The following is a 27,657-nucleotide window of genomic DNA, read 5'->3' as shown; positions in this document are numbered from 1 at the left end:
CCCCACCCCGCCCGAAACCGGGCCTCCACCGGAGAGGGGGAGAGGACGGCGGGAAACGCAGCCCCGGGAGAAAGGGAGTGAAGCGGAGGTGCGCGGCCCGCCCTCTTCCCGCGTCCATTGGTCGCTCACGCCGTCTGTCGTGGGGTGTGGCGCCAATGCGGGCAGTGGGGCGGGGCGGCCGCGCAATGTGTGCCTGCGTAACGGCGAGTCACATGTTGTTTTGCTCTTCTTAGTTCAGTCACTCGGTGCGCGATGTGTTACTCACTGTGCGGCGGTGACGGTGACGAACCCGGGTCACTGTTGGCAGCAGCAGCCCTGGCAGCGGCGCGGACCCCGGGTGCTCAGGCTCACCGGGATACCCTGGAGCGCGGTGCGGCGGCGGGACTGGTGCGGCCGTGCGAGCCTTAGTCTCAGCTCCTCGACTTGGGGACCCCGACTCTCCACCCAGCCAGCGAGTCCCCAGGCACCGCCCGAGAGCCCGGGAGGCAGCAGTCGCGGGCAGCGGGGCCAGGAGGCGGCCACTGCCGGCGTTGGGCATCCTCTGGGGCCCCGGAGTGCGGAGGGCGCTGCGCCACTGCTCGGCGGCGGCCCCCGCGGGCCTCTCCGAACCTTCCCCACCTCCTGGGCCCAAGGGGCGCGGGCTCGAGAGGACGAGCAGGGGTGGAGGGTGCCGCCCCCGCCCCCTCTTCGCTCCCCGAGCCCCTTTACGCCGGGCTGGGCAGGGCGGCCTGAAGTGGCTGCTATGGCGAGCCCGCCGCTGCACGGGCCCCCCGGGCCGGCGGGCGGCGACGGCCCCAACCTTAACAACAACAACAACAACCACAGCGTGCGCAAGTGCGGCTACCTGCGCAAGCAGAAGCATGGCCACAAGCGCTTCTTCGTGCTGCGCGGGCCCGGCGCGAGCGGTGACGAGGGGACAGCGGGCGGGGGTCCGGCGCCGCAGCCGCCGCGGCTCGAGTACTACGAGAGCGAGAAGAAGTGGCGGAGCAAGGCAGGCGCCCCAAAGCGGGTCATCTCGCTCGACTGCTGTCTGAACATCAACAAGCGCGCCGACGCCAAGCACAAGTACCTGATCGCCCTCTACACCAAGGACGAGTACTTCGCCGTGGCGGCCGAGAACGAGCAGGAGCAGGAGGGCTGGTACCGCGCGCTCACCGACCTGGTCAGTGAGGGCCGCGCTGGTGCCGGCGACTCGGCCCCCGCCGCTGTCAGCGCGGGGTCCTGCAGTGCCTCTTTGCCCGGCGCCTTGGGCGGCTCGGCGGGTGCCGATGACAGCTACGGGCTGGTGACGCCCGCCACGGCCGCCTACCGCGAGGTGTGGCAGGTGAACCTGAAGCCCAAGGGTTTGGGCCAGAGCAAGAACCTGACAGGCGTCTACCGCCTGTGTCTGTCCGCGCGCACTATTGGCTTCGTAAAGCTGAACTGTGAGCAGCCGTCGGTGACGCTGCAGCTCATGAACATCCGCCGCTGCGGCCACTCGGACAGCTTCTTCTTCATCGAAGTGGGCCGCTCAGCTGTCACCGGCCCCGGGGAGCTGTGGATGCAGGCCGACGACTCGGTGGTGGCCCAGAACATCCACGAGACCATCCTGGAGGCCATGAAAGCGCTGAAGGAGCTCTTTGAGTTCCGGCCGCGCAGCAAGAGCCAGTCGTCGGGCTCATCGGCCACGCACCCCATCAGCGTTCCCGGCGCTCGCCGCCACCACCACCTCGTCAACCTGCCTCCCAGCCAGACGGGCCTGGTACGTCGCTCGCGCACCGACAGCCTGGCTGCCACCCCACCGGCCACCAAATGCAGCTCATGCCGGGTTCGCACGGCCAGCGAGGGCGACGGTGGCGTGGCGGCGGGGACCGGGGCGGTGGGCGGAAGGCCGGTGTCTGTGGCTGGGAGCCCCCTGAGCCCAGGGCCAGTGCGCGCGCCCCTGAGCCGCTCGCACACCCTGAGCGGCGGCTGCGGCAGCCGCGCGAGCAAGGTGACGCTGGCGCCAGCAGGGGGCGCCCTACAACACAGCCGCTCCATGTCCATGCCCGTGGCGCACTCGCCCCCGGCAGCCACCAGCCCAGGCAGCCTGTCGTCCAGCAGCGGGCATGGCTCAGGCTCCTACCCACTGCCTCCGGGCCCGCACACGCACCTGCAGCATCCCCTGCACCACCACGCGAGCCAGCGGCCCTCTAGTGGCAGCGCCTCAGCCTCTGGCTCCCCCAGCGACCCCGGCTTCATGTCCTTGGATGAGTACGGCTCCAGCCCTGGGGATCTGAGAACCTTCTGCAGCCAAAGGAGCAACACGCCTGAGTCCATCGCCGAGACACCCCCGGCCAGGGACGGGAGTGGGAGTGAGCTATACGGGTACATGACCATGGACAGGCCCCTGAGCCACTGTGGCCGCCCCTACCGTCGAGTCTCAGGGGACGGAGCTCAGGACCTGGACAGGGTGCTGAGGAAAAGGACTTACTCCCTGACCACACCTGCTCGACAGCGGCCAGTGCCCCAGCCCTCCTCTGCATCCCTGGATGAATACACTCTTATGCGGGCTACCTTCTCTGGCAGCTCTGGCCGCCTCTGCCCATCCTGCCCCACATCTTCTCCCAAAGTGGCCTACCACCCTTATCCCGAAGACTACGGCGACATTGAGATTGGGTCCCATAGGAGCTCCAGCAGTAACTTGGGCACGGACGATGGTTACATGCCCATGACCCCTGGGGTGGCTCTTATGGGTGGTGGTAGTGGCAGCTGCAAGAGTGACGACTACATGCCCATGAGCCCCACCAGCGTGTCTGCCCCCAAGCAGATCCTGCAGCCACGGGCAGCTGCTGCAGCTTTGCCCCCCACCGGACCTGCAGTCTCAGCACCCGCCAATGTGGCGGGCAGGGCCTTTCCAGCAAACGCGGCCTGCTACAAGGCTAGCTCCCCCGCCGAAAGCTCTCCAGACGACAGCGGATACATGCGCATGTGGTGTGGCTCCAAGCTGTCCATGGAGAACACTGACAGCAAGCTGCTTCCCAATGGGGACTACCTCAACATGTCCCCCAGCGACGCAGGCACTTCGGGAACCCCACCGGACTTCTTTTCAGCAGCCTTGCATGGCGGCGGAGAGATGCTCAGGGGCGTTCCTGGCTACTGCTACAGCTCTTTGCCCCGCTCCTACAAGGCTCCCTACACCTGCAGTGGGGACAATGACCAATATGTGCTCATGAGCTCCCCTGTGGGCCGCATCCTGGAAGAGGAAAGGCTGGAGCCTCAGGCCAGCGTGGGGTCCACACAGTCGACCAGTGTCTTCATCACTGGGGTTGGCGGGGGCGGCCACACCCAGCCTCCTCACTCTGTAGTGCCTTCTCCAGGGAGGCTGAGTGGCAGTTGCAGTAGTCGCCCAGAGGGCTTCCTGAACCAGCGCTGCCGGGCAGTGAGGCCCACACGCCTGTCCCTGGAGGGGCTTCAGACCCTGCCCAGCATGCACGAGTACCCTCTACCGCCAGAGCCCAAGAGTCCCGGCGAGTATATCAATATTGACTTTGGCGAGGCAGGAGCCCGCTTGTCACCACCTGCCCCTCCACTGCTGGCTTCCGCAGCCTCATCCTCCTCATTGCTGTCTGCCAGCAGCCCAGCCTCGTCTCTGGGCTCCGGCACCCCGGGCACTAGCAGCGACAGCCGGCAGCGCTCCCCACTCTCTGACTACATGAACCTTGACTTCAGTTCGCCCAAGTCACCCAAGCCTGGTACCCAAACCGGTGACCCGGTGGGCTCCTTGGATGCCCTCCTGTCTCCTGAGGCCCCCTCACGCTACCCACCACTGCCCCCACGCCCTGCCGCCCCCTCCTCCTCAAAGTCACAGCCCCCTCCCCCACCCTCCCCAGGAGAGCTGTACCGCCTGCCTCCTGCATCCACATCCCAGGGCCCCAGCGCTGCCTCTTTTTCGTCCTCAGAGACTGGGGACAATGGTGACTACACCGAGATGGCCTTTGGCGTGGCTGCCACCCCGCCACAACCCATCGTGGCACCCCCGAAGCCAGAAGGTGCCCGCTTGACCAGCCCCACATCTGGCATGAAGAGGCTGAGTCTCATGGATCAGGTGTCTGGAGTCGAGGCCTTTCTGCAGGCTGGCCAGCCCCCAGACCCACACCGGGGGGCCAAGGTCATTCGTGCAGACCCACAGGGGGGCCGTCGCCGCCACAGCTCTGAGACTTTCTCCTCAACCACCACTGTGACTCCTGTGTCTCCATCCTTTGCCCACAACCCGAAGCGCCACAACTCGGCCTCAGTGGAAAATGTCTCTCTCAGGAAAAGTAGTGAAGGGGGTGGCATCGGTGTCCTCAGTGGGGGCGATGAGCCCCCTACATCCCCCCACCAGTTGCAGCCACCTCTTCCCCAGCCAGCTCGGCCTTGGACACCAAGTCAGCCTGGGGGCCTGGTTGGATGCCCTGGGGGCAATGGCTCTCCAATGTGCAGGGAGACATCTGCTGGCTTCCAGAATGGCCTCAACTACATTGCCATCGATGTGAGGGATGAGCCAGGGCTGTCACCGTCCCAGCAGCAGCACCCACAATCGCATCCACAGCAGCATCCGCATCCCCAACCTGGTGACAAGAGTGCCTGGGGCCGGACCCGTAGCCTTGGGGGCCTCATCAGCACTGTGGGGACTGGCAGTGCTGGTGGGGTGTGTGGGGGGCCAGGCCCTGGAGCCCTGCCTTCCAACACCTATGCCAGCATTGACTTCTTGTCCCATCACCTGAAGGAGGCCACCATTGTTAAAGGTGAGGCCCTCTGAGCTTGTGGCTGGTGGGAGGAAGGGTGGGAAAGTGGGTGAGGATCTGTGGGTTCATTTCTTGTACCTTCTTTGGTACCTTGACCCAAATGCCAAAATTTCGGCCCTGGCTTCTGGTTTTTTACTTTTGGCTCCCGTGTCCTCCCGTTGCCCCAAAGACCTTGTCAAAAGCAGTCAAGTCAATTTGAGTTGAATGTGAAGCTTCATACTATTTGGTTTTTAGGCCCACCATGTTTCTTCTTTCCCACAGTCTTCTTCCCATCTGTTAACATTAGACATGCTCCCCACACCCCAACCCCGGTCACCACCCCAAAGAGGTGGCAAACACAGACTTCTTGATTCGAGAGTGGGAAAGTTCTACTGGGAGGAGCCCTGAAGTTCTGACTTCTCCCAGGCGTGTAACCTTCACTTTTCTCTTTGTTTTCCTGGAGCCAGGCCCCAGCTGATTCTTACTGAGCCTAAAGTTTATAAAATCGGGCCTGAAAGTCACTTAGGAAATGAGCATCCATTTTTTGTGGCTGCTAAAGGGAACCATCCACCATTTATAGTTTATACATAAACTATAGGGGCTTTTCCATCAAAGACAATCTTTTTCTCCTAAGAGGCTGAAGTAGTAATACTGCTTAAACACAGCTTAAAAGAAGTTTTCAACTTAAGCATACCTAGGAGTCACCTGGAGGGTCTACTGAAACCAGGGTGGTGGGGTTGTGTAAAGCCCCAGAGATTCTGATGCTGTAGGTCTGGGGTATGACCCCAGAATGTGCATTTCTAAGAAGTTCAGGGCTTGTACTGATGCTGCTGGTTGGGGAACCATCCCCTGCCCCAGGTTAGACCCACCTGAGGAGATTTGAGAAATTACCTATTGGGCCTTATCCCAGACACATTCAAGTAAAGCATCCAATGGGCAGAGCCCAGGCATGAGCATTTTTCTGCTGCCCAGGTGATAAAGTGCAGCCAGGATTTAGAATCAGTGTTGTAGAAAAGACAGGTGAAGACAACAACATGGGGCTTTTCAAGAACAATTGGGTAGGATAGTGCCTGTGTGCTCTTCACATTCTCATCAAATATCCATGAGGAGAGAGACTGCTTGCTTTGCAGCTGGTGGTGCATTCTGAGTGTCTCAAACTTTAAATGATGAGTGGGGAAAGAGAGAATAAAGGGGTGGAGGAAGTTCAAGAGAGTTTCTTATGTAATTTTGTAGCTGTTTCTGTGCAGGATTGCTGGTAAGATAGAGGCACTGTGGGAACCACAGAACACAGGAGTGGATGCCGTCCTAGACGTTTGCCTAAGGTCAATCAATAGTCTGGGGGAGTGGGGGGCGGTTTCAACGTGATGATCAAGGTGGCTTGGGTTCTTAAAATTAACAGACCAGTTTAATGCTATATAAATGCAGCAAACATTTGATAATATCTATAGGATTTTAGCTGTAGGGTGAATACCATGTTAATCTAATATAACAGAGGAAAAGCTATTTACGTTTTTATTAAAACCATAGGATAAAAGATGAAAAGAATCACAGAATTATCAGGAGTGTGGTGCTTCTGCGTCTAATTAAATCAGTTGGAAATTGTCAGAATGTGTCCCATAAATGATGACTCTCAGCTGAAGGTCACTTTACTTGGAGTTATAATAAGCACTACAGGTACCTCTGAAAAATTGCTAGTGTGTCAGGGAGTTGAGGATTAGCTGCCTTTGAAGACACAGACCTATAAACACAGTATAACTAGAATTGAGTGGGGAAAAAACACAAATTTATTTGGTGTGCCTAAATGGGTATATGCCACAGTGAACATGAAAGTACATTTTGCTGAAATCTGAGTCTAATCAGAAAAACAGTCTGAGAACATAACACCTTTTACTGCTTTTTTGGTGGAGTAGGCAGTTAAAACCTGGACTGGATTCAGGAGGGCCCCAGGAGTGGGTTCTTTCAGTAACAGGAGTGAGCTGGAGTGTGTGTCTACAGGCCTAAAAGGATTTGAGGCCTTTTTGATAACGTAGATACATTCAGAAATGTGATTCATGTATGATATGGTGCCCTTTTCAGACTAGGGAAAATTTTAAACTGCAAGTGATAAGTTTAGTTAGATACCCAATTTAGCTTGTTTTGTTTAAGATTTCCCACCAGTATAAAATTCCTTTCAACCTATAGGATTCAGAATTCTGAAATCAAAAAAGCAGTTTGTATGTTTCATGTTGGCTGAACAAAGATGAGAGATCATTTGGTTGCTCTTTTTCCAAAGTCTGTGTGGGCATGGTGGTAAACACCCTTTTAAGAAGGAAAAGGACTCTTTTTAAGCAAAATTGATAACTGCAATTGATCCATTGTGCCCAAACCACATTTTTTAAATGGCACCAAATACTAAATGGGTTTCTAGTAAACTCAGTTGAACAGAGAACAGAATCGGAAAGAGGAGTGTGTCATCTTAATTAATGTGGAAGCTAAATTGTGGTCTGTGAAGCCAGGAGAACATTTAGAAACTCAGAATGAACATCCACTTTTATCTAACTCATGCATGCCCATGGTCATTTGTTTGGGGTGCTCATAAATAAAAAGTTCACAGGACATTAGTGTCCTCTGAGAGAATGATTACTAGAAGGAAGACTTGCAGAGCATTTCTTAGAAGATGAAAAAGAAAAAAACTTCCTGGGTCATTGCATGCACTGCCCTGGCTCTCAGAACTGGCGTATGTTTGTTTCCACATCGAGCTTCTCAGGTTCTGCATGGAAAAACTGCAGAATAATTTGGAGTCACATGGGTAGTGTTTGCTATTTGCATAAATGGTGACAAAGATTAAGGTTCCCGAAATGCTTGATAGTTGTTTACAATAGAATTGGGAATAGGGGTGGGATTTCAGTGATAAAGCCAATGAAAAGTTAGTACACTTTAGGTTTATGTATATGATATAAATATATTAGTCGAGAGAAAATAAAAATCTAACTCTAAAGTATGCATCTCATTTGGGAGTAGGGGAAGGTTATTTACCATGTGTTTTCTGTGTGTGTATGTAGAAAAATTGAACCAATCTGTTAGCGTGTTGTTGTTGGGGAAGTGGAAATATGTTACTGAATTTACTATGCTTTAAAACTGCTATTTAAAATTAACTTCATATATTTTTGTATTTTGATTATAGACTGGAATATGCTATTTTAGTGTTCCTTTTTTAGTGGGATTTTTATTCTAAAATTGGTTTTTCTGTGTGTTCATGGCAGATTAGATAAGAATTGCCACTGAAAGCATCTGTATTTAAATTTTGTTTGATAAAAGGGACTGTTTATTCATATCCTATAGTAATGGAATACGAGAAATGTTTTTACAGGAAGAATACAGCCATGACTTCTGTTTTAAAAGTATTGCCTGTTGAAGTCTTAAAGAGCTTGAATACTTTTAAAGCCCCAATGAGATTGCTTGACAAACCACTACCCTTTATTTTTTCTGTTGTGCTTGTTTTTCTGCTGTAGCTGACTAGCTCTTGTCAAAATAAGATAATAATGTGCACTGCTCCTTCCCTATTCCCAGGAACAGACAACTAAGGTGCTAATGAAAACACAGAGGCTTTCGTGAATGAAAGTCACATGACTTGTTCTATTTCCTTTATTGAAAGAGAAACCTTTACAAAAATAGTACTTTGCAGAAGGAAGCGTGCACAGCCTGTGGAACACTAAACCAGAAATCAGGAAACCAGGTTTCTAGTTGCTGATCTTAATGAGTCATTGTGTGACTAGAGGGAAGCCATTTAATCCCTTTTTCTCACTTTCTCTGTCTGTAAAATGGGATAATTATAAGTCTCTCCCTTATGTGTCACAGGGTCACTAGGAAGTCCAAGAAATAGTAAACATTAGGAGTGGTTAAGCTCTTTTGAAGAAATGTCCTAATATATCCAATGATGCTATTGATCCTTACTGCCTTGAAACTCTGAGAATATACAGGAAAGACACTTTTGTAAATGGGTGTTTTAATTTTAAAAATGGAGCCAATCAATACTTTCTTAAGCAATGTTTGCCTTTTCTGCTTGATTGCTAGTTCCACCTCAGTCTCCAAGAACCATTGTTTTTTCTCCTCTTTATTTAACTTGAGATTTTTTTCATAGATAATTATCAATTGTAAGGAAGGAGTGTTTTAAATTACATAGTAAAATAACAAGTAAAATAGCGCCGTCATCCTGAAACTATACTAAGACCATACTTTTGATTACCTTTTTGATTTGTTTACATATTAAGAGATATTGTTAAGCCTGGAGTTTTTATTAGGATGGTCACTCCTGCACTGTTTTGATTTGCTTGGTTGTCAAACATGGTAGGAAAACCTCTAGTGTTTCATTCTTCTGTTCTTCCACAGATCCTCCTCCCCCCAAAGGAAATTTTAATAGATAATTAATGTTTCATGGTCTTTTGAACTATTAGTATCAAAATGAAGCTCTTTCTGAAGAGGAGAACTTGGAGAAGTTTTAGTAACAGCTTGGGTATAATGGGTTTTCTGTTAAAATTCCCACTAATGCATTTTCTGTAGAAGCATAGTTCCAAGAGCTAGTTAACTTTTGGTATCAGATTTGGCAAGTGGAGAAGTTTCTTTGTTTTGTTTTTTTGGGTAGCACAGAATCAAGTGTTCCTGTTTCACCTTAGAAACTTAAGGGAAAATGTAACTTTACTCTTTTATCTGCATTGCCAAGTAGAGTGGGGGAAACGACTCAGAGGGAAGCAAAGAGCTGTGCCCTGCCCCAAAGCCAGTCCTTCCACAGAGACCACAGCAATGGTGAATTCTCTGAAGACTTGACTACAGACATGAGCAGAATGTGTATTTCTGTACAAGTTGGGCAAGACATTCCCATGTTGGCATTTTAATAAACAAATGAAAACATTTCCGAATCTCTATAAATCAGTTCATGCTATTTGTCAGTGGCAGATTTTGTGAAAACAGTGCTATCTAAATTTAGATGGTAACACACTTTCTTTGTTAATTTTGTTAATTTGAATGTGTTCTTTGAGATTGCAGTGATTATTTTGAATCATTCAAAGTAGACTGTTGTAGACAGTTCAGTGGTAAATTTTTTGTGAACTGGTTAAGTCATCACTTAAGGTGGAGGAAATGCTGAGGTTGATAACTGCTATTTATTTGATTTTTCTTCTAGATAGCTACAGAAACTTATATTAACTGTGCACTAAAATAAAAGACACAGAAGAAAGTTTGACTAGAGAGTTTATGTTGTATATTGCTTTGTGAGTACAGATAATACAAGATACTTTTTCATGTTTATTAGAACTGAATTCACTGATTGTGCTACTTTTCCACGTTTATTGGAACTGAATTCACTGATTGTGCTAAAATAGAATTTGGTAAAACTTATAGGCTGCCTGTTTACATACAATAAAATAGTCAATTTAAGGATTCTGATTTCTATTGGGCTAGAAAAATATTAACTTTGTACAAAGTCACTTATACATGTCCAAAGACTATAAAACTTAACCAGGCAAATATATCTTCAGAGTTGGCCCAGTTTTCTTATGCTGTATGCAGTATTTATACACACAGACAAGATTTAGAAAGTATTTCTTACTGTGCTGTTACCGAAATTTGGAATATTTGGTCAAATACTGTAATCCATAATATACTTTAAAGATAAATGACCGCATGCATAGCACTTTGTAAACACTGGGTTTTCAGTATTGATTTTAAAGGGTATTAAATTTTCTAGAAATAACTATTTTAGGATGGTGTTTGTGTGTGGTTCTGTAGTTCTGCTCTAAGAGGCTTGATGTGGAGTTTTTCATAACTGAAACTCAAATACTAAATAATGATGTGTTCTCTAATTATGGTAAAACTTTATAACCTTAAGTATAATTATACTGGTACAGTTACTTTAATCTATCCATATGATACTGATACAAATACTTCAGTGAATGATTATGGTATAGTATTAAATTTCAGTTTTTCCATGTGTAAAAATAGGGATTATGATAGATTTCATTATATTATGCGATTTGAATAGTTACTTTAAAATCCATATATTTATGTGATGAATGACTTACGCTTTTTCATAGTATTAATGGATAACCTATAATATAGGGTCATACCAAAGTAGGTGTAGAGTTGTTTGTATGGAAAATAATACAATAACTAATAACTAATAGTACAAGAATAAACTCTGTTGCCCATACTCAAAACTATAAACCTGCTTTTGCCCCACCTGGTATTTAGGAATGTGTCATGGTGCTTTATCTATGCAAGGTTAAAAGTAGTTACTTAAATCAGGCTGTCTTTTGTCTCCAGATTATAACAATCCCAAAACTTGGTGGGCAGTGAAGGATTTTGAAAGAATGCTACTGAAATTGGAGATGATAAACATGTAACCATTATCTGATCAATATTAAAAGATATAAAAGATAAGTACAAGCCCCTCTCCCCTTTGGAGCAAAAGAATTGCTTAAAATTCAAAAGGTGTTTTTCTTCACTTCATAGTGTTGACATATATGTAGTATCATGTAATACTCCAAAAACCTATGACATAAGCAGGGCCACATGGATTGCCTTTTTTATTTTTATTTTTATTTTTTTAAATAAGGAGCCTGTGGCTTGGAGAGGTCCAGTGACTTTCCCAGGATTCTCATGCTAAAAGGAGTAGTGTTGGGCTTAACCTTACAAAGATGCTGATCCACCAGCATTTTCCTATTTCTCCAGCTGGTACCAGCTTCCAATCCCTACCCAGTATATTCTTCATGTTATATCACATTTTCTCCAAGTTATACACATTGTGTCTACTTTGGAAGCTCATATACAATAGTTACATTAAGATTTTATTGTAGACTCCACCTTAGGCAACTTTCAAATTAACATTTTTATTTCACTTGGGTGATAGTTACTTAATTTCTCTTTTCTTTGTGCAATATTCATTCAGAAAAAAAAATGGGGGCATTTAAGCAGGAAGACTGGACATTGAAGGAAAGCCCCCTATTTTTTTAACCAATTTTTACTCCTGCCATTTTGAAAAGCTTAGGCTCGATACTATTTTCAAGGCTCTCATTTTGTCAGTGAATTTTAGGGTCCAATGAAGTTGGTTGGTCATCTGTTCTGGGGGTTTCCTCTCTCACTTCCTGGACTTCTAATGATCTGCAATGTGGAAAACTTATATTCCTTACTCTGTTTTTGTTTCAGTAAAGCAAACTATATATTATACTTGATAAGATACTTCCCCACCATCACCACCATCAAATATATTAAAACTCCACAAAGCGTGGTGACAATCAGAAAAAAACAAAAAAATACAAGGTAGTTTTTTGAGGAAAAAGGGTTGGGAACCATTGATATAATGTAACTTATTTTAAGGTTGTGAAAACAGAGCCCGAGGGCAGTCAAGAGTTTTCCAAGGTCACCAATTTAATGAGTTAGTAGAGATGTTTGTAAGTATTATCAAGAAAGAATAGGAAATTATCTGTCTCTTTAGGTTTTTTGTGTACTGATGAATAACTTTCTCCCAGGATATGGCCTGTTCCCTCTAGAACAGTTTTGTATTTGGGGGAGTGATATCCATCTTTTTACTTTGCAGCATTTTAGTAAATTCTTTCATGCATAGACCAGGTATGCCAGTGGGCAGAAATAGAGTGTGCAGAGGCCCCTAAATAAGGGGCATGTTGTAAATCAAGGAAATAGGGCTGCTCACAACTGTGTATGAGCAGTGTTACTGATGAGGCAGAATAATGAAATTTTGGTGAACACTCAAGATCATGTGCTTGCTTGTAAAAAAAAAAAAAAGGAGAAGGAAGAAAATTCTTGGGAGAATTCACTTTGAAAGGCCTCCATTTGGGAAATGTGAGTCCTTGCTCCTTGTAGATTGGTTCACCCTGGACCACTAGTCTGGTTCCTAAGGGGTCAGCTGGTGTCTCAGTTGCTGCTTGAGGTGTCTTTAAGATGCGTTTATTCTATGAGTAGAATATCATATATCCCTCATTATGCATAAGTCCATTAACAGTTTCCTAAGAAATGAGTCATTAACCTATTTAATGATGAGTTTATTTGAAAACTAACCAATTTAGAGTTTGCCTAAGAACCATAAGTAACTCATCAGTTGTTGCTAGGTGTTCTGAGGAGTGGATTATTTCACCAGTGCCCTTTTTTAAAGATCTTTTGTTTTCCTGAGGAAAAACATTTAACTGAATTTTTATGTGAAGAATAATAGTTTTTCAGAAGGTTACTATAACCCCATGTTTAAAAGAATAAAGAAGACCTAAGGAAACATAAAAGTTCATAAGCTATCCATATTTTTCAGAAATATAGTGGGGAATCTATGGTCTTCTACTCCTGCAGGTGAGTCAGGGTTTTGTTTACATTTGCTGTCAGTCTCTGCATCATCCTAGGAGAGAGTACTTCCTCCCTAGCAGATGGCAGCCTCAGGGCTGTGAGCCTGCCATTGTAAGCAATGTGCATGAGTAATCTACTCAGCATCTCTGTTGACAACAGGCATGAGATTGGAGACTGTCTGCCACACAGGACAAACAAAATAGGGGAAGGCTTTTTCCTTCTATCAGGGATTAATGGAGTGATGAAACTCCTTTTTAGGTTAAGAAGAATAAAAGTTCAGAACCCCTATCTGTTGATCACTTCCCAAGTTAGGTAGAAAAGCCGACAGGGTAAAGATTCTGATGTGCTCTATAGGGAATATACACAAATAAACCCAGGAGGCTTTCCCCTGGGCAGGTTTGGATTCCCTCTGTGAAATCCTGCCTTCCTCTGAGGACCTGGGAATTGAGTGCTGGCTGCCCTGCCCAGTGCTGGTGATGGGAAGTCACTAAAATAGGGACTGAAGTAACTGACCATCTGTTGCCTTTGAGTTCCCAGGTCTGTGGGGAGGTCACCCCCAAACCCGTCAAGTGAGTTCCCCCACCCAGCCCCTGCCCTGCCAGGGCCCAGTTCACGCCCAGGCAGGCTTCCTGCTCTTTTTGCCTTGTTCGGTGCTTCCAGAACCCCTTTGTGGATGGGTGAAATGGGGAAATTGTGAGTTAGGGGAGAAGTTTGGAAATAGGCCAGGATGTTCTTACTAAATTTAAGGACGATGCAAATAATACTTTAGGAACTCTGGACAATAAGCAGGATTAAACAAGGCATGGATTAAAGTGTGATGAGCAGCTTGAATTTGTTGGAAGTTCGGAAGTACAGGTGCTAGCTCTCAGGTATACTGTGGACATTGCGGAGTTTTTGAACTTAGAAGACAACAGAAATTCCTGGAAAGAAAGATATTGATTGCCAGTTTCTTATACCACAGCCTGGATGCATTTTAAAAAATAAACTACTAAAGTGTTTTGTGGCAGTGTTATGCTTCTGTTTTATTATATGATAGTAGGTTTTTTAAATTGTTTTTCAACATAAAAGTGACCTAAAAAACATTTTTAGGCAACTAAAACAAAACAAATCCATAAGCTCTTTATATGCTTTTCCAGTTATATGTATCAAATAAGTTTGGTGAAACCTCTGCAAAGAACTTTTGTTACTTCACCAAGTAGACCTCTAATAAATGTACAGTTCAATTGAAAATATGCAGATGTACTTTAGAAAAATATATTAGTTGCAGAACTGTAAGATTTGATATTTTCTTTCTTAAGGATATTATAATCCAGGAGTATAAATTTATTATATGGTCAGTTTCAGAAACCTAACTTGAATTAGTTAGTAAACAAAAACAAATTTAAAACTTTAATAGTGAACAGTGTGGATATAAGAGATATGAAAGCCTGAAAAGCTTATGAACATTAATGAATTTTTAAACATCTTTAGATTTTACTTATTTTGGCAAATTTTTGAAATGAGCATTTTTTGTAAAGTTAACGTCTGTGTAGCATCCAAATGACATTTTGGTGTTTAGGATCATATGAAAATATTAAAGGTGCCATAGAACTGACTCACCATAATTCTGTTTTACTTCTTATCATTATTTGCTGTTTAGTTTATCAGTAATGCTGGTTTATTAGTAGTCTTAGTTCCAAATGAAATAACCGCTGCAGTAAAATATCCAGGTTTCCTCGGCGTAGAGCATTTAATTAAGTTCCTGGAATAACTCTGGGCGATAAGCGTTCATCTTCACACCTTGAGTCCCTGCAGTTCAGTTGGAATGTTCAGGAGTCATGGGGTCTTCAGCCACTTCCTAAAGCTGGATGATGGTTGGGGTTTAAGCCAGCCAATTTATTGAGAAATCATTGTGTATCAGGACAGGAGTAGATGTTCTGGGGGTTACAGGAAAATCCGAAATAAGCCTCTGTCCACTCAGCACCTTTAATAGCTTGGACGGTACCCACCTCAAGATGTTTTCTGGGCAGCCACTGTGAGCCCTTCACTAGGCGCCCACTTTTTAGGCATTCCTGGCTGAAAACAAAGAATGGGACGTCCCTGCTGGGGCTTTTGGTGCGCTTGCTGGAAAATTCGGAAGGAACCACTTCAGCGTTTAGCCTTGTTCCTACAGAGACTTGGGGTGCATTTGAAGAGGCTGAATTTCTGGATCAGTTTTATTCTCTGTGAAACTAGAGGTTTGATTTTTGCTGGGGTCTCAGCTCCTAGGGGGTCAGCCTGCTCTAAGCTCTTGGCAGCCTTGCCTCATAACTGTTCAGTGTTCCTTTTCGTACCCAATCTTTGTTGGATATGGTACTATTCCAGACACTTCTCACTTCTGAATTATTGGTCTCCCTTTCCTGTGCATTCTGAGTCTGCTCTGCTCACTAGTAACTATTGCTTTAAAAAGAGACTTTGTCTTTAATCTGTATGATATAAATTCTTCCCGTGGACTCATCACTTCTTTCTCTATGCATTTGGAACTGCGTGCTAAGAAAGCTTACATTGAAAATAGGCTTAATATGCTGTTTGCACACAACTGTGCCTTTCCACAAAGAGTAAACATTTAGATTTTGATTAATATTTTTCTCAAATAATCCAAAACATTTAATATAATCTTAGTTTTTTTATATTTTATGCTTTTAAATTGCTTAATTTTTAATCATCCTAGTAATTTCCAAATGGGATTGTTTTCTTAAGAAATACCTATAACAATGTGCAGGTGGCCGTGAAGCCTTTTTTAAAATTGTGTATCTCATCCTTTTTACAGACATCAATGATCTGTCCAGGAAAGCCCCTTTCTCCTCCTGTGCAGAGGAGGCCTCCTGGCCACCAGCAGCCCCCTCCACTCATAATGCCTCCTGTTCTGAAAATCTGCCGCTGCTGGATGCCCTGCCCTCTGCCACAGTGGCCGCTGTAGTGGGAGGAGGGCAGTCCCATTTGGCAGGGCAACTCTGTGTTACCAACCCATCAGGCTGATGGAGTCAGTTTCAGGTGAGTTTCCTGTCGTTCTCAACTTTTACCACGTTTTATGCCTTCTTTCCAGAAAAAGGAAACAAACAAACAACAAAAAAAACGACAGGAACTTCACTTAAGGACTGCTTGGGAGGGTGAAAGGATCAGCTGTGGGGCAGCAGGGATAGAGGCATAAAGGGTTAGATCTCCCTTCCCCTTTCAAATTCAACTGAATTGTTACATTTTCATATTTTTCATTACAAAGAGGCCATTTGTTACATGCTAAGTACTTTTTAAAACTGTATTACTCGTTTGAAATATATTAAAGTACAGGCTAGAAGAAAAAGGTTTGGTTTCCAAGCTAAAAAGACAAAAACAGAAGGTACTGAGTCTTTAAGTCTACCTTTGAAACCTAGGAAATAAGCTTAATTTTGAAATGTGTTCAGAATATGAAGTATTGTATGTGGTAATAAATGCTTTAGAAAATAAAGTGGGAAATGGAGAAAAGGAGAAGGTGACAACTTGAATGTGGTGAAGAAGCAAGTTTTGTAGATATTTAGAAGGAAAATCCATATAGGCAAAGGGAATGAGTACCCATGCAAAGTGCCCTGGGGCAGAAGGTTGCTAGTGTATGTTCCAGGATAAGAAGTAAACCAATGTGGCTGACAAAGAGAGATATGGATGAGAGTCAAACTGAACAGAAGGAAGTAATGAAGGACCGTGTAGAGTCTGGTCAGCAATCATAAAGATGTTAATTCATATTTCACTGTAAAAGAGAACTTTAGTCTCTTTGGAACAATATGTAGAGCATTTTAAAACTGTTCTACTGGAGTCATTTCGTTCTTTCATAGTGCCTTTTTACCATGTCCATGTCTGCTTTTCAATTTCTTTCTCAAAAATAGTACATAATATGTGAAAAAACCTAAAAGTTTTCTAGTGGATTAAGGATACTGAAATGTAATTAAAGTAGGGAAGGCAGCCAGAAATTTTCACAAGATAAACAATGAAATCAAAGTGTAAGTGTTTAGTCATAGACTTGCATACCTGATTACACAAACATACTCATAAAGCACCTTATAATTTATCAAACATTTTAAAATGGTATTTAGTCCTCAGAACCTCCTTGGAGGGCAGGTTCTTGTTATTATTTTTTTTTTTAAGGAAAAATCCAAGGATGGGGAGCTCTAATTATGGGTCTGCCAAAGCCATCCTGAGGTGCCTGCTCTTATCTGGTTCTGTGTCTTCTAAGTAACGCAGCACCTTTGTAATAAAAGAAAGAAGGAAAGAAAGAGAGAGAGAGAGAGAGAGAGGGAGAGGGAGGGAAAAAGGGAAGGAAGAAAGAGAAAGGAAAGGAGGGAGGGAGGAGGGAAAGAAGGAAAGGAGGAAGGAAGGGGGAGGGAGGGGAGGAGGGAAAACCCCTGGGACAAACCCTGGCAGATCTCTTGGAGCCGTGTCAGTGGCCTGTGTGGCCTCTCACTCCTAACTCTCCCTGACCAGGGTATTCGAATATTCTTCCCTCTTGTAGGGAGTGCTAAATTCAGATTATACAACAAATTGATTTGATGCTTCAACTGGTTTGGAAACTGAAGTGATTGGTTGTTTATTAGTATTTCATAGAAATTCTACCTGAAGAAAGCTCTGATGGAGTGAGTTTGGAGTTTAGTCTGTAAAACATGAGAAGTGCTGGTGCATTCCTTGTAAAAGACCCTACTCCTTTTAGTCTGTCTGTGAGGAAAATGCACATTTAATAAATGGACTTGGGTCAGTTATATCTCTTATTTGCACCAGAGGAATTTAAATGTCAATCTTTATTTTGGTGCGTCTGTGTATAAGCCAGAGAAAGCAGAAAGGCAGTGCCCTGTGGCCCTGACTGACCAGAGCCCAGCTAGTTGATGACCCATTATGCAGGCTGGGCACATACAACATGAAGAGGAGCTTGTGCGTTCTCTTTTGGTGCAGCTGCCTCTCAGGGACACATGCAGCATCTATCCGGGCATTTTGTCCCGTCCACCAGGCATGAAGAAAGCAGCTAGGCAAGGCGCTCTGTGCAGCGTTTGAGAACTATTAGCTTTACATGGCCTAGAGTTACCCCCAGACAAACAATTCCACTTCTGTTCTGCTTCTCTTCCATTAAAACAAGTTTATTCATTTTATTCCGGGAACTATTTGCCATTGTTTTTGTGTATTCATCAGTTGTTTATATGCTGCTGAATTTGCAATTGTTCGTGATGTCATTCATGGATATAATTTTGAATGAAGAAAAAGCTGTGATGGCAAATGTGCTCAGAGATACCATGGCTGTGGCTCCACAAATTAGCCCAAAGAATAGGGTGGGAGGAGCAGTTGGCAGCAAAGAGCTGCCCGGGCTTAAAAAGTTTTTGTAGTTCAAAACAAAACATGTGGTTACATGTGTATATCATTTAAAGGTGCACGAAGAAAGCAAAAGGATCCAACCACAAGATGCACGTCATGCCAATAGCATGCGCTTCGTGGCATATGAAAAAATATATATGTATTGTTTGTATTATTTATTTACAAATTTTATACATAAAATTTCACTTGGTAGTTTCACAATGACCCGGCAAAAAATTCAGGGCAGGAGGATAATGTCCCCATTTTCATAAGAGAGGGCAGGCTGGTGTGGTGGTTCCTGGGATCCAGGACCCTAAGGCTGGTGGGGCCAGTGGCTTTTCACACCCACGTCTTCCTGAGCCATGGAACTGGCATGTGGTTTTAAGGTGTGGGCACAGCTTGCTCTGAGTCATTCCTAAGCTCCTAGGAATGCTCTTGTGGTGGCTGATTGTGGAATGAATACTCTGACCTGTGCTGGGGCAAAGAGAATGTGCACTTCCATTCCTCAGTAGGGTTTGACCTTGAGCCTTGACCTTACTGGTATATTTTAAGGGGTACCCATTTGCACAAGGCTTTTACATTAGATGCAGTCTTCCCTCCAAGAGACGAAGCTGACATCCTGTATTATGCAGATGTTACAGACCATATTCCAGGAGGGACTTTACCAACATTTTAGAAGTAGAGGCTGCTCAGGCCGCTGCATTTGTGCCCAGTTGAAGCTCAGTATCTAGAAGGAGGACTGTCTCTCTCACTGACTCAGTGGGGTGGGGCATAGGGGGTGGCAGTAGATTACACGTTTTTCTCTTTTTTCTGTAATCTTTTTTTTCCTATAATGAAAAACAAGCACTTCACTATACCTATTTTGAAATTACTGCATTTTTGTTAAAAATATAAAAGCCAGATTATATTTAAGAATCCTAAGGGTATACCTTAAGTATGCTCATAAGTATGGTGCTTATTCAGTGATATTATAGAGGGCATTTGAGTTGTATTGAGCATAATTTCAGACTTTAGAAAATGCTTATTTCAATTTTAATGGTAAAAACAAAAAAGAAATTGAATCATAAAACAAACAAGAAAAAAACAGCAATAGCAACTCTTAAATATTTAAACATTTGAAAGAAAGAAAGGTTCATTTGTAATGATATATAACAACAAGCTACTGAGGTTGGATATATTTTGAATAAATTGTTATTCTATATTACCTTAATTTCATAAAGACATTTAGGTTTGAGAACTTCAGATATAAGTCATATAAACATTTTTATAGTACAAGTAAAATACATATTTTTACATCAGTATGAAATCATAAGTATAATGCTGTTAAATCTGAGGAAAAAATTAAATTGTACATAGGATATTTGCAATTTTAAGGCAAGTTATTATCACTTAGCCCAAATATTCTTATTGTTTTGTAGGACAGAAACATAATGTTTATATTCACATTTTCAAATGACCTAAGAAAGAGAAAAGATGTGGGCCCTTTTGAATTGCAGATCTAACGTGTATAATTTTTACCTCTGTTAAAGTTGAGAGAGTAGTAGTGTGGGATGTATGTATTAATAATCAGAGTTATTCAGTACTTTTGTGTTATGCATGAGAAACCACATAGAAGAACCATAAGTAAGGGAAATTAATTCCAAAAGTGTCCTGGCTTCATAAATGGTTTCATGATTTACTTCCTCATTTTCAGTAGGGTCTGTAACTGGATAGCGTGGTTTTTGGTAGACAGTATTGCATTTCTAAAGTACGTAAGCTTGCAGATAATTTTCAAAGGGGGTATCAATTAGTCTCCAGGTGTAACATACAGCTGGAAATATACGGTGTTATTTTGACAAATTATTGCTGTTCTTTCTTTTCGTTGTCTTCCTTATGTTGCGGGGCAGACAGTTTCTGTCACAGCCACTCAACTCTGCTTTTAAAGTGAAAGCGGTCTTATGCAAATGAATGAGCATGGCTGTGTTCCAATAAAACTTTATTTGCAGAAACAGGCAACGGGCCAGATTTGGCCATACTTCGCTGACCTCTGCCTTAGGACACCACTACTTTCATGTAAGGTCTTTTGTCTTGGGCCTCAGATGTTCTAAAGTTTTGTTCTCCTTTAGAAGATTTTTTTTTAAGCCTTTCTGCCTATGAGAAATGGCATAAAGCACATGGGTTTTTGTTTCATATTAATTCAACTAAGCTTTATAAGGACCAAACATTGTGCCAGATACTGAGACAGGCATGGTCCAACTCCTAGGCTGGCAGAGGAGACAGATGCACAGAGCAGAAATTCACTATCTGCGCCGTGTTTTGTGTCGCTGGGGAGGGTTTTATAAAGAGCTGATAACAAGGTGTAAATGTTTAAACTCTGGGCCCCCAAGTGAAAATTCCAGACCTCCTTCCCCCTCATCCCCTGGACCCAACCCTCTTTCATTATTTGCAGAAATTGACAATGATGGCCCCAGGTGAAGAAGTGAGAAAGGTTCTGGGAGACTTTAAGGACTCTTCTTTTTTGCTGATCGTCTTTGAGGCTTGGGGCAAATCACTGAGGCATCCTCACCTGGAAAAGACTAACATTTTATAATTTAAGAAGAGAGTCCACCAGATTCAGGGGGCATATTTATTTCCCGGGTAATTTTCCTGGGATGCTGGACACTGCTGCAGCAGGTGTGGTGGGAAACCCTTGCCATAGAAGAGCAGCTGTTTAATAACAAGCACGTAAAAGAAACAAATACTTAAGTATTCTGATATAAAGTCGGCTGAAGCTCTGTGAACTATAAAATTAATAGAGTGGCTGTGAGTGAAACTTTGACTATGTAGAGGAAATTTAAAGTGCAATAGTTAACAGAAAGCCTGGTTACTACTCTAGTCTTTGGTGATTAAGACAAAGTCTTACGTGAAGGAATAAACAGGAACTAAAGAAGGCAAAAGATGCCTTTTATTAGCCCCGGCCTTATATGAAAACTAGATTTTTCTCATTGTCTCATCCTGTTTCATGTTGTGTCATTAACATCAAGTTACAGCTTGATGCTAGAAAATTTCTTTAATAACAAGCATTCAGAATGAAATGATTTTAATTGTCAGTGGAAGTGATGAGCTCATATAAAAGAAAGTTTTAAATCTTTCACAAGTGGTGTTGGTAAAGTAATTTACTGCTCCCATTTGTCTTGGGGAACTTGTTCTTCCATATTTTCCTTTTAAGTAATTTTTTTTCCAATTTACAAGAAAGTTCCAGTAACTTTTTCTTAGAATCTGTGGCTTGTTTATCACACCCAACCTTATCTTTTTTTTTTTTTTTTTTTTTGGTTGTGTATTCTAAGAATGTTCTGTCTTCAGTAAAGTAAGGAGATAGTGAATTATCGGAGTTTTTTTTCTAGGAATTTCTCATGTAACTGAAAATTTATTTTTTCCTCGTAATTCTATGTTTAACACAAAAGGTCTTAATGGGTCTGAAGGACATGTTTGGGTTCACAGGAGAGTTTATTTCTTAATCGTAGTTGCTGCAGAAAATAAATAAAATTTTATTTTAAGTATATTGTTTCATTTTTGTCATGCAAATCAATGTCTGTAGCACTCTTAACTCAGATACAGCTGAAGATGTTACCTATTGAATGGATTTGCACTCTGGTTGGTCCAGTGCTACTTTCCAAAGGCTCGTGAGGTTGTTCCCTTCAGCAGTGCATGGAACCCCCCATGAGACTCTGTCTGTGTGGGGCTGCCCATGAAACTCTGCACTGAGCTTCAGGGGGCCTGCAAGCAGCCTTACATAGGACAGTATATGGGCTCTACCTGGATCTTTACATGGAACCCTACATGGGACTATATATGTGGAGCTTTTTACATGAAGCTGTATACGGTGCTCTACCTTCTAGACCTGATGTTTCACTATATTGTCCACTAATATGATTGGAATCATGGAGCCCAGCACCCAGATGGTATGGCATGTTAGTGTTTTGATATTTGTGTGTCTGGGGCAAGGGAGCTTTCTCACGTTTTAATGATAAAGTTTTTCAGTGTCCTCCCTCCCGCTTTCCCTCCTTCTCTCTTTTCCTCCTTCCCTCCTTCCCTCTCTTTCTTCCTTTCTTCCTTGTAAAGTAGAACATATTGAAGGCCTGGTCTTTATTGGACTCCACCTTTACTCTGATTATTTGCATTCTCATTACTCTTTTAAATGGAGTAGAAAAAGAGGTGGAATTATCACTAATCTCCATACTTATAACATTATGATAACTGACACTCCTCCTATGAACATCATTTGTCTTATGTGACAGAGCAGAAAAATAAAATAATGGGGAATTGCTAGCCTGCATGACCTGTCATATGGAAAAACTTTAATCTTTTTTACTGAAAGTTATGTTTTAAATCAAGTAACTCTAGATCAATGCTTCTGTGAATGGGATTCTTTACAAAGCAACGTCTAAGCTACAGAATAGTACACTGTAATTATATGACAAATTCAATGAGTATCAATAAGTTTATTTTTAGATGCAGTACCTCTAGAAGCATAATTTGTGTAGGTTGTTCTGTAATTGCATTCATGAGCAACACGTGCTTCTTGCTATATTTCTTTTTTGTTTTGCTGCTGCACCTAACATATTCAAAGAATGTCTCCCATCTTAATAAATATGCAGTGTGAAGTGATCCTAAATCATTTGTTCTAGGCTTCTGCTAGAATTAATATAGATAATAAAATAAATAAAATTTTGCTGAATCTCATCATTAGGAAGCATAAATATTTAAAGGTTGAATATATCAGATCAGTGGTGTTAGAAGACTTTTTTTTTTTCCCCTAGTTTGGATAAACCAGATACATTTTCAAGGGGAGCAATACTTTAACCTACTTTAAAAGTAAGTAAATGAAAAGGCAAAAGTATACTCACATTCCTAGGTTCCAGCTCCTGCCCATCTCCTCTCTTTCCTGAGGGTGGAGGAGTGACACCCAGTGGCCTCCAGACCTGGGTTTGATTTCTGGATGCCCTGCATGAGTACGAGAGCCTGAGCAACAGCACCCGCTAGTGCTTTTAGCCCAGGCATCTTCCCTACATTGTTTCCATGCCCCTTTTCCTTCTCCTTTGGCTGGTTCCATCCTTGTGGTCCTAGCTCAGAGTCTTTGCTGGCATGTGCACCAGGGATTTACATCTGGCTCATATTGGAAAGGGTGCTTTAGATCTCAGTTGAGGCACATATCTTGTCTCCAGCTTTCTTTCTATAACATTAAAAAATTGTAGTTAGTTTTCTAAAACAGACCCCTTTCTTTTCTCTGTGCATTCTTAATGAGTATTTATGTCCATGGATTTTTGTCAGAATCCTTTTGCTCAGCAAGTCCTAGTCATGTCAGTCTGGTTTGGGGGTGTCCATAGCCTTTTCCTTGTTTTCCTCCTTTTGTTTCTCAGCAAGGATTGTTTTTGATGGCTAGCTCTATTTATGTTTGGTGTGGGTACTTCACCTGGGGAAGGATGTTTAAGGAGTCAGTCAGCGCGCTGGTGTTTCAGTGGCAGGCTGATGGGTGGTGTGGATTGAAGTTTCAGGGGCCATGAGAGGCCCACAGGTCTCAGTTCTTTCCCTCTGCAGTGACAGGAAGCGTCTGTGGAAAGCAGTTGTTTTATAACCTAATAGACAGGTTGCATCCCCATTGTGTTTGCTCTAGTGCACATCTCTATATTTAAAATTGTGTTTGAAGCACTGCATACTTCATGCCCAAGCAGCTGTGTCTGAGCTGGTGGCCATCCTCTTTCTGGTCCCCCTGGCCTAAGCCTGCTCGCTCCTGTCCCAGTTTCCATGAACAGATTCCTCCCCCATGATTAGTATGTGTATGTGCGCATGTATGTGTGCATGTGGTCAGTCATCAGAGGCTCTCCCTGGCCCACATGTGGGATCATGTCCCTGTCCATTCCATAGAAGCCCGGGGCTGCTTATCCCCTGGGGAATTGGGTTCCTTACTGTCAGGACATTAAAGCACAGCCCTGGGTCCCTGATAGCCCTCACTTCTGCTGCCTCTTTTCGAATAGCTTTCTCCTTTGCTGGTAGCCACAGCCTGGCAGTCCTTCACAATCCAGGCATTTCTGGAGTGCTGCACATATTTCAAAGGGCTGCTTGCACTCCCTCCCAAGAGAAGAGCTGTCATGGGACTCCTACTGGTGGGAATTCTCTCTCACTCATCAATATCCCATGTGCCGCAGTGAGGCCCTGCACCAGAGGAGAATTTTTAAAAAATCTTGAAAGATTATTGCATGAATAACTGCATGAATGAATGATCTCCTTGCCTTTATCAGCTCTGTTTTTTTCATAATTCTAATGCATAGAAATTAAGATCTTGATAATTGTACTTCAGGAAATAAAATTACATGTTCAAATTGATGAGAGCTCATGAACATCTAATGATAGGACTTGTTTCATAGCAATAAAGCATCCTCGAAAATGGAGTGAAAATGGCCATGGCCCTGTGAGTTTGCAGATGAGAAGAGAAAGTAAATTTCCAGCAATAATTAGCCCCCCATTTATGACTATGTGTTTTAAATTTGGGGAGTTAAAGAACTTACTTGTTTAGCTATTTTCAAGATAATGGGTGTAGAGTTAACGGGAGAAAATTTAGCTACATTTAGCTAATCATTAATGTAAAAATAAAATAATCTATGAATATAAATCTTTCTGTAAGCATATCCATAGGGTCTGGATTACCTCCTCTGGGGTGGTGGTGGGAATTGTCTCACAATCAAGGCCTGCGTGACAAAAGGCAATTATTTTAGGATGAGAGGAAATCTGAGTGGATTTTAGCAAATGTCTGCTTTTTAAGGGATATGAACAGCGTTCAGATTCTCACTGAAGTCTCTTAGAACTGGAAATCACAATGACAGTGAATGAAATAGCTTCAGCACGCATCTTTCCTTCAGAGGACATTTTGGGTCCTGTTTTCCATTAGGTTTCATTTGCAGAACAGTTTACCTATTAAGTTTTATGAAAGACCTAAGTAAAGCTTTTTAAAAATAATAAGATACACTTAGCACTGCCTCAAAATGTCACATTGTAGGGAGATTTTGAAAAGTCACGAAAAGATGCAGTAATTCCATTGCATGTTGACATCACCCTGTCTGTACAGGCTTTTGTTTTTCTGGCCACACACACATACAGTCAGGGCTTTCTGTTTGTACCAGGGAACTGCCTGGTGTGCAGAGCTCAAGCGGTTTAACACTCTACCAGTTGTGGGACACACTAGAAATATCTCTCTTGCTGGGGATCTGTCTTCTGAACTCAAGATGAATAGAAAAGAATAAGATTCACAAACAAGCAAACCAGAGAGTGTGGTGAGCATCTAGGTCAGAATTCCAAATAATCAGAAATGCAGGTTATATAAATACAACTGCAAGAAAACTTACCTGCTTGAGACAGGGCATAACTAACCAACAGAGCTCACATGTAATCTAGTAGCTGCAATTATGGAGAATGGTGAAATGAACATTTTTGTTAAAAAACCTAGAAGCCTTTTTTTTAAAGGTAATATTCTGTGAAATGTCAAAGTCTGTCCCTTAAAGAAGGAATACCTCAAGTAAGAATATGCTGAAAATGTTGGAAACTGGCAAAAGTTGAAGGAGTTAGTCTTCAGTCTGGAAAGGTGGTAGCAGTTAGAGCTGGTTAGGGGTCCCCATGCCATGGCCCCACTACGCTCAGAATGAGAGTACAGTACTTAACCTGAAACGTGGGGAAGCTGGGTAGATGAACGAGGCCATTAACCAAGTGTGTCATTCCAGGAGCTTTTGAAATCTTGGGTTGTTTTAGGAATAGGATAGATGATCCAATTGGAAGGGTTTTTGAGGGCAGAAATGTAGACTCATTACTTCTCCCACTTCTTTACTATGATATAACACACACACGCAATTGGTATAGTTTACAGTGTGCTTTAACTTGTGTCGTGTTTTCTCATCTTCTCGGCAGTCCTCTCAGGAAGACAGTGGGTTTTTTTCCCTCTCAAAGAATCAAGATATAGGCAGTTAGAGGGGCCACTGTGAGGCTGCACAGTTCCTTTCTTTAAAGGGTAGAATTATGCCTCTGTCTCTTGTTCAATGGAATGACTCACAAAAGCACATGTGAATAGTTTTCTTAAATTGAAAATATGAACTTCACTGTCACTCTAACCCTAGTGGTTCTGCCTCCAGGGAAACTGAATAGGTGTTTACCCATCAAACTTGTTTCTGGAAAAGGGAATGAATAAATATTTGCTTCCCAAAGTGCATCACTTGAAAGCCACACAGATCAGAAAAGGAGGATCTTTTCTCTAACTCTAAAGATTGCTCTGTGCTCCCAACAATCACTACTGACTTCTTTCTTTCCTTTTTCAGAGTGAAGATCTGCCTGGCTTTATTACCATGATATCACACATCAGAGAATCACATTAAAAGAAGAGGCTCAGCATTTTTTTTAAAAATCTGAAGCTGCTTACAATTTTCCTTTTGAATATGAGCGATTACTTTGTTTTGAAACATCTGTGACTGTATTAGACATGGAACCAACAAGGCAAGAATACCTGCCTTGCTCACTTGTTTCCATAGGGGGCATTCATCCTTGTGCTGTTTGTATGTATGTATGTATGTGTGTGTGTTTTTAACACAATTGCCGAAGAAGTTATTCTCAAGAAAATTGGATGTTTTCATTGGCCTTTTAAATTGTGGCTAGTGTCTTAATTTCTCTTACTTTCATTTTAGCAAAGCAAATTTGTCCCTCAGCATGTTAGGAGATACTACCAATAACCATTAAAGTGGTAAAATCTGGCATTTACTGGCATACACTCAAAACTACCACAGTGCTACCTCAGTTCCAGGTAAAGCCGGATTTGCATGGTTGGGGGCCGGCAGGACCTCCTGTGTTTCTCTGCTGAATGTGGCACAAGTGTGGTCATCAGCCTTACTAAACTGGTTCCAGTACATAGCTGCTTGTTGGACTCCAATCCAGGTACCTGCGTGTTTACTCTCAGACAGAGCCCAGTGTGGGACTGACATTTCTCAATGAAAATGAAATTTGAGATTGGACTTTGAAGATGGATTAATAACAAGTTTCCAGGTTGACTTGGGATTAATAAATAATAATTATATGTAACTGAAGCAACCTACTTTTGAAAATCCTTGACTGTATTGGGTAGTAGGGGTGGGATGGGAGGGGTGTGGGAAAGGGGTGAATATCTCTTTTTACCTTTAACAGACTTGTTTAATCTTCTCTATGTAGATATTTATGTAGGTACTTCAAATTGCAAAAGCCTTTGATCCTATTTACAAGCTCAAATGTCTCTGCTATCCTTAATCTTGAGCTT

The 27,657-nt window shown here is 43.4% G+C and overlaps 1 protein-coding gene across 2 annotated transcripts; it reads left to right on the top strand.

Moving 5' to 3' along the window:
* The first annotated feature begins 309 nt into the window (after positions 1-309).
* Positions 310-27,489, top strand: IRS2 (insulin receptor substrate 2). Of its 2 annotated transcripts, XM_090258292.1 has the most exons (3): positions 310-4,748; positions 15,838-16,061; positions 26,693-27,489. In XM_090258292.1, exons 1-2 carry the CDS (start codon positions 743-745, stop codon positions 16,044-16,046), a joined length of 4,215 nt encoding a protein of 1,404 aa, XP_090114418.1. In that variant the 5' UTR covers positions 310-742; the 3' UTR covers positions 16,047-16,061; positions 26,693-27,489. The 2 variants fall into 2 exon arrangements, with proteins under 2 accessions (XP_090114418.1, XP_090114419.1); XM_090258293.1 differs by lacking the exon at positions 15,838-16,061.
* Positions 27,490-27,657: the final 168 nt, after the last annotated feature.

Source organism: Furipterus horrens, unplaced genomic scaffold, assembly GCF_987537825.1.
Source record: "Furipterus horrens unplaced genomic scaffold, mFurHor1.1.pri manual_scaffold_12, whole genome shotgun sequence".
NCBI lineage: Eukaryota > Metazoa > Chordata > Mammalia > Chiroptera > Furipteridae > Furipterus > Furipterus horrens.
The sequence above is the reverse complement of the archived record's forward strand: the minus strand, read 5'-3'. Positions and strand labels throughout refer to the sequence as shown.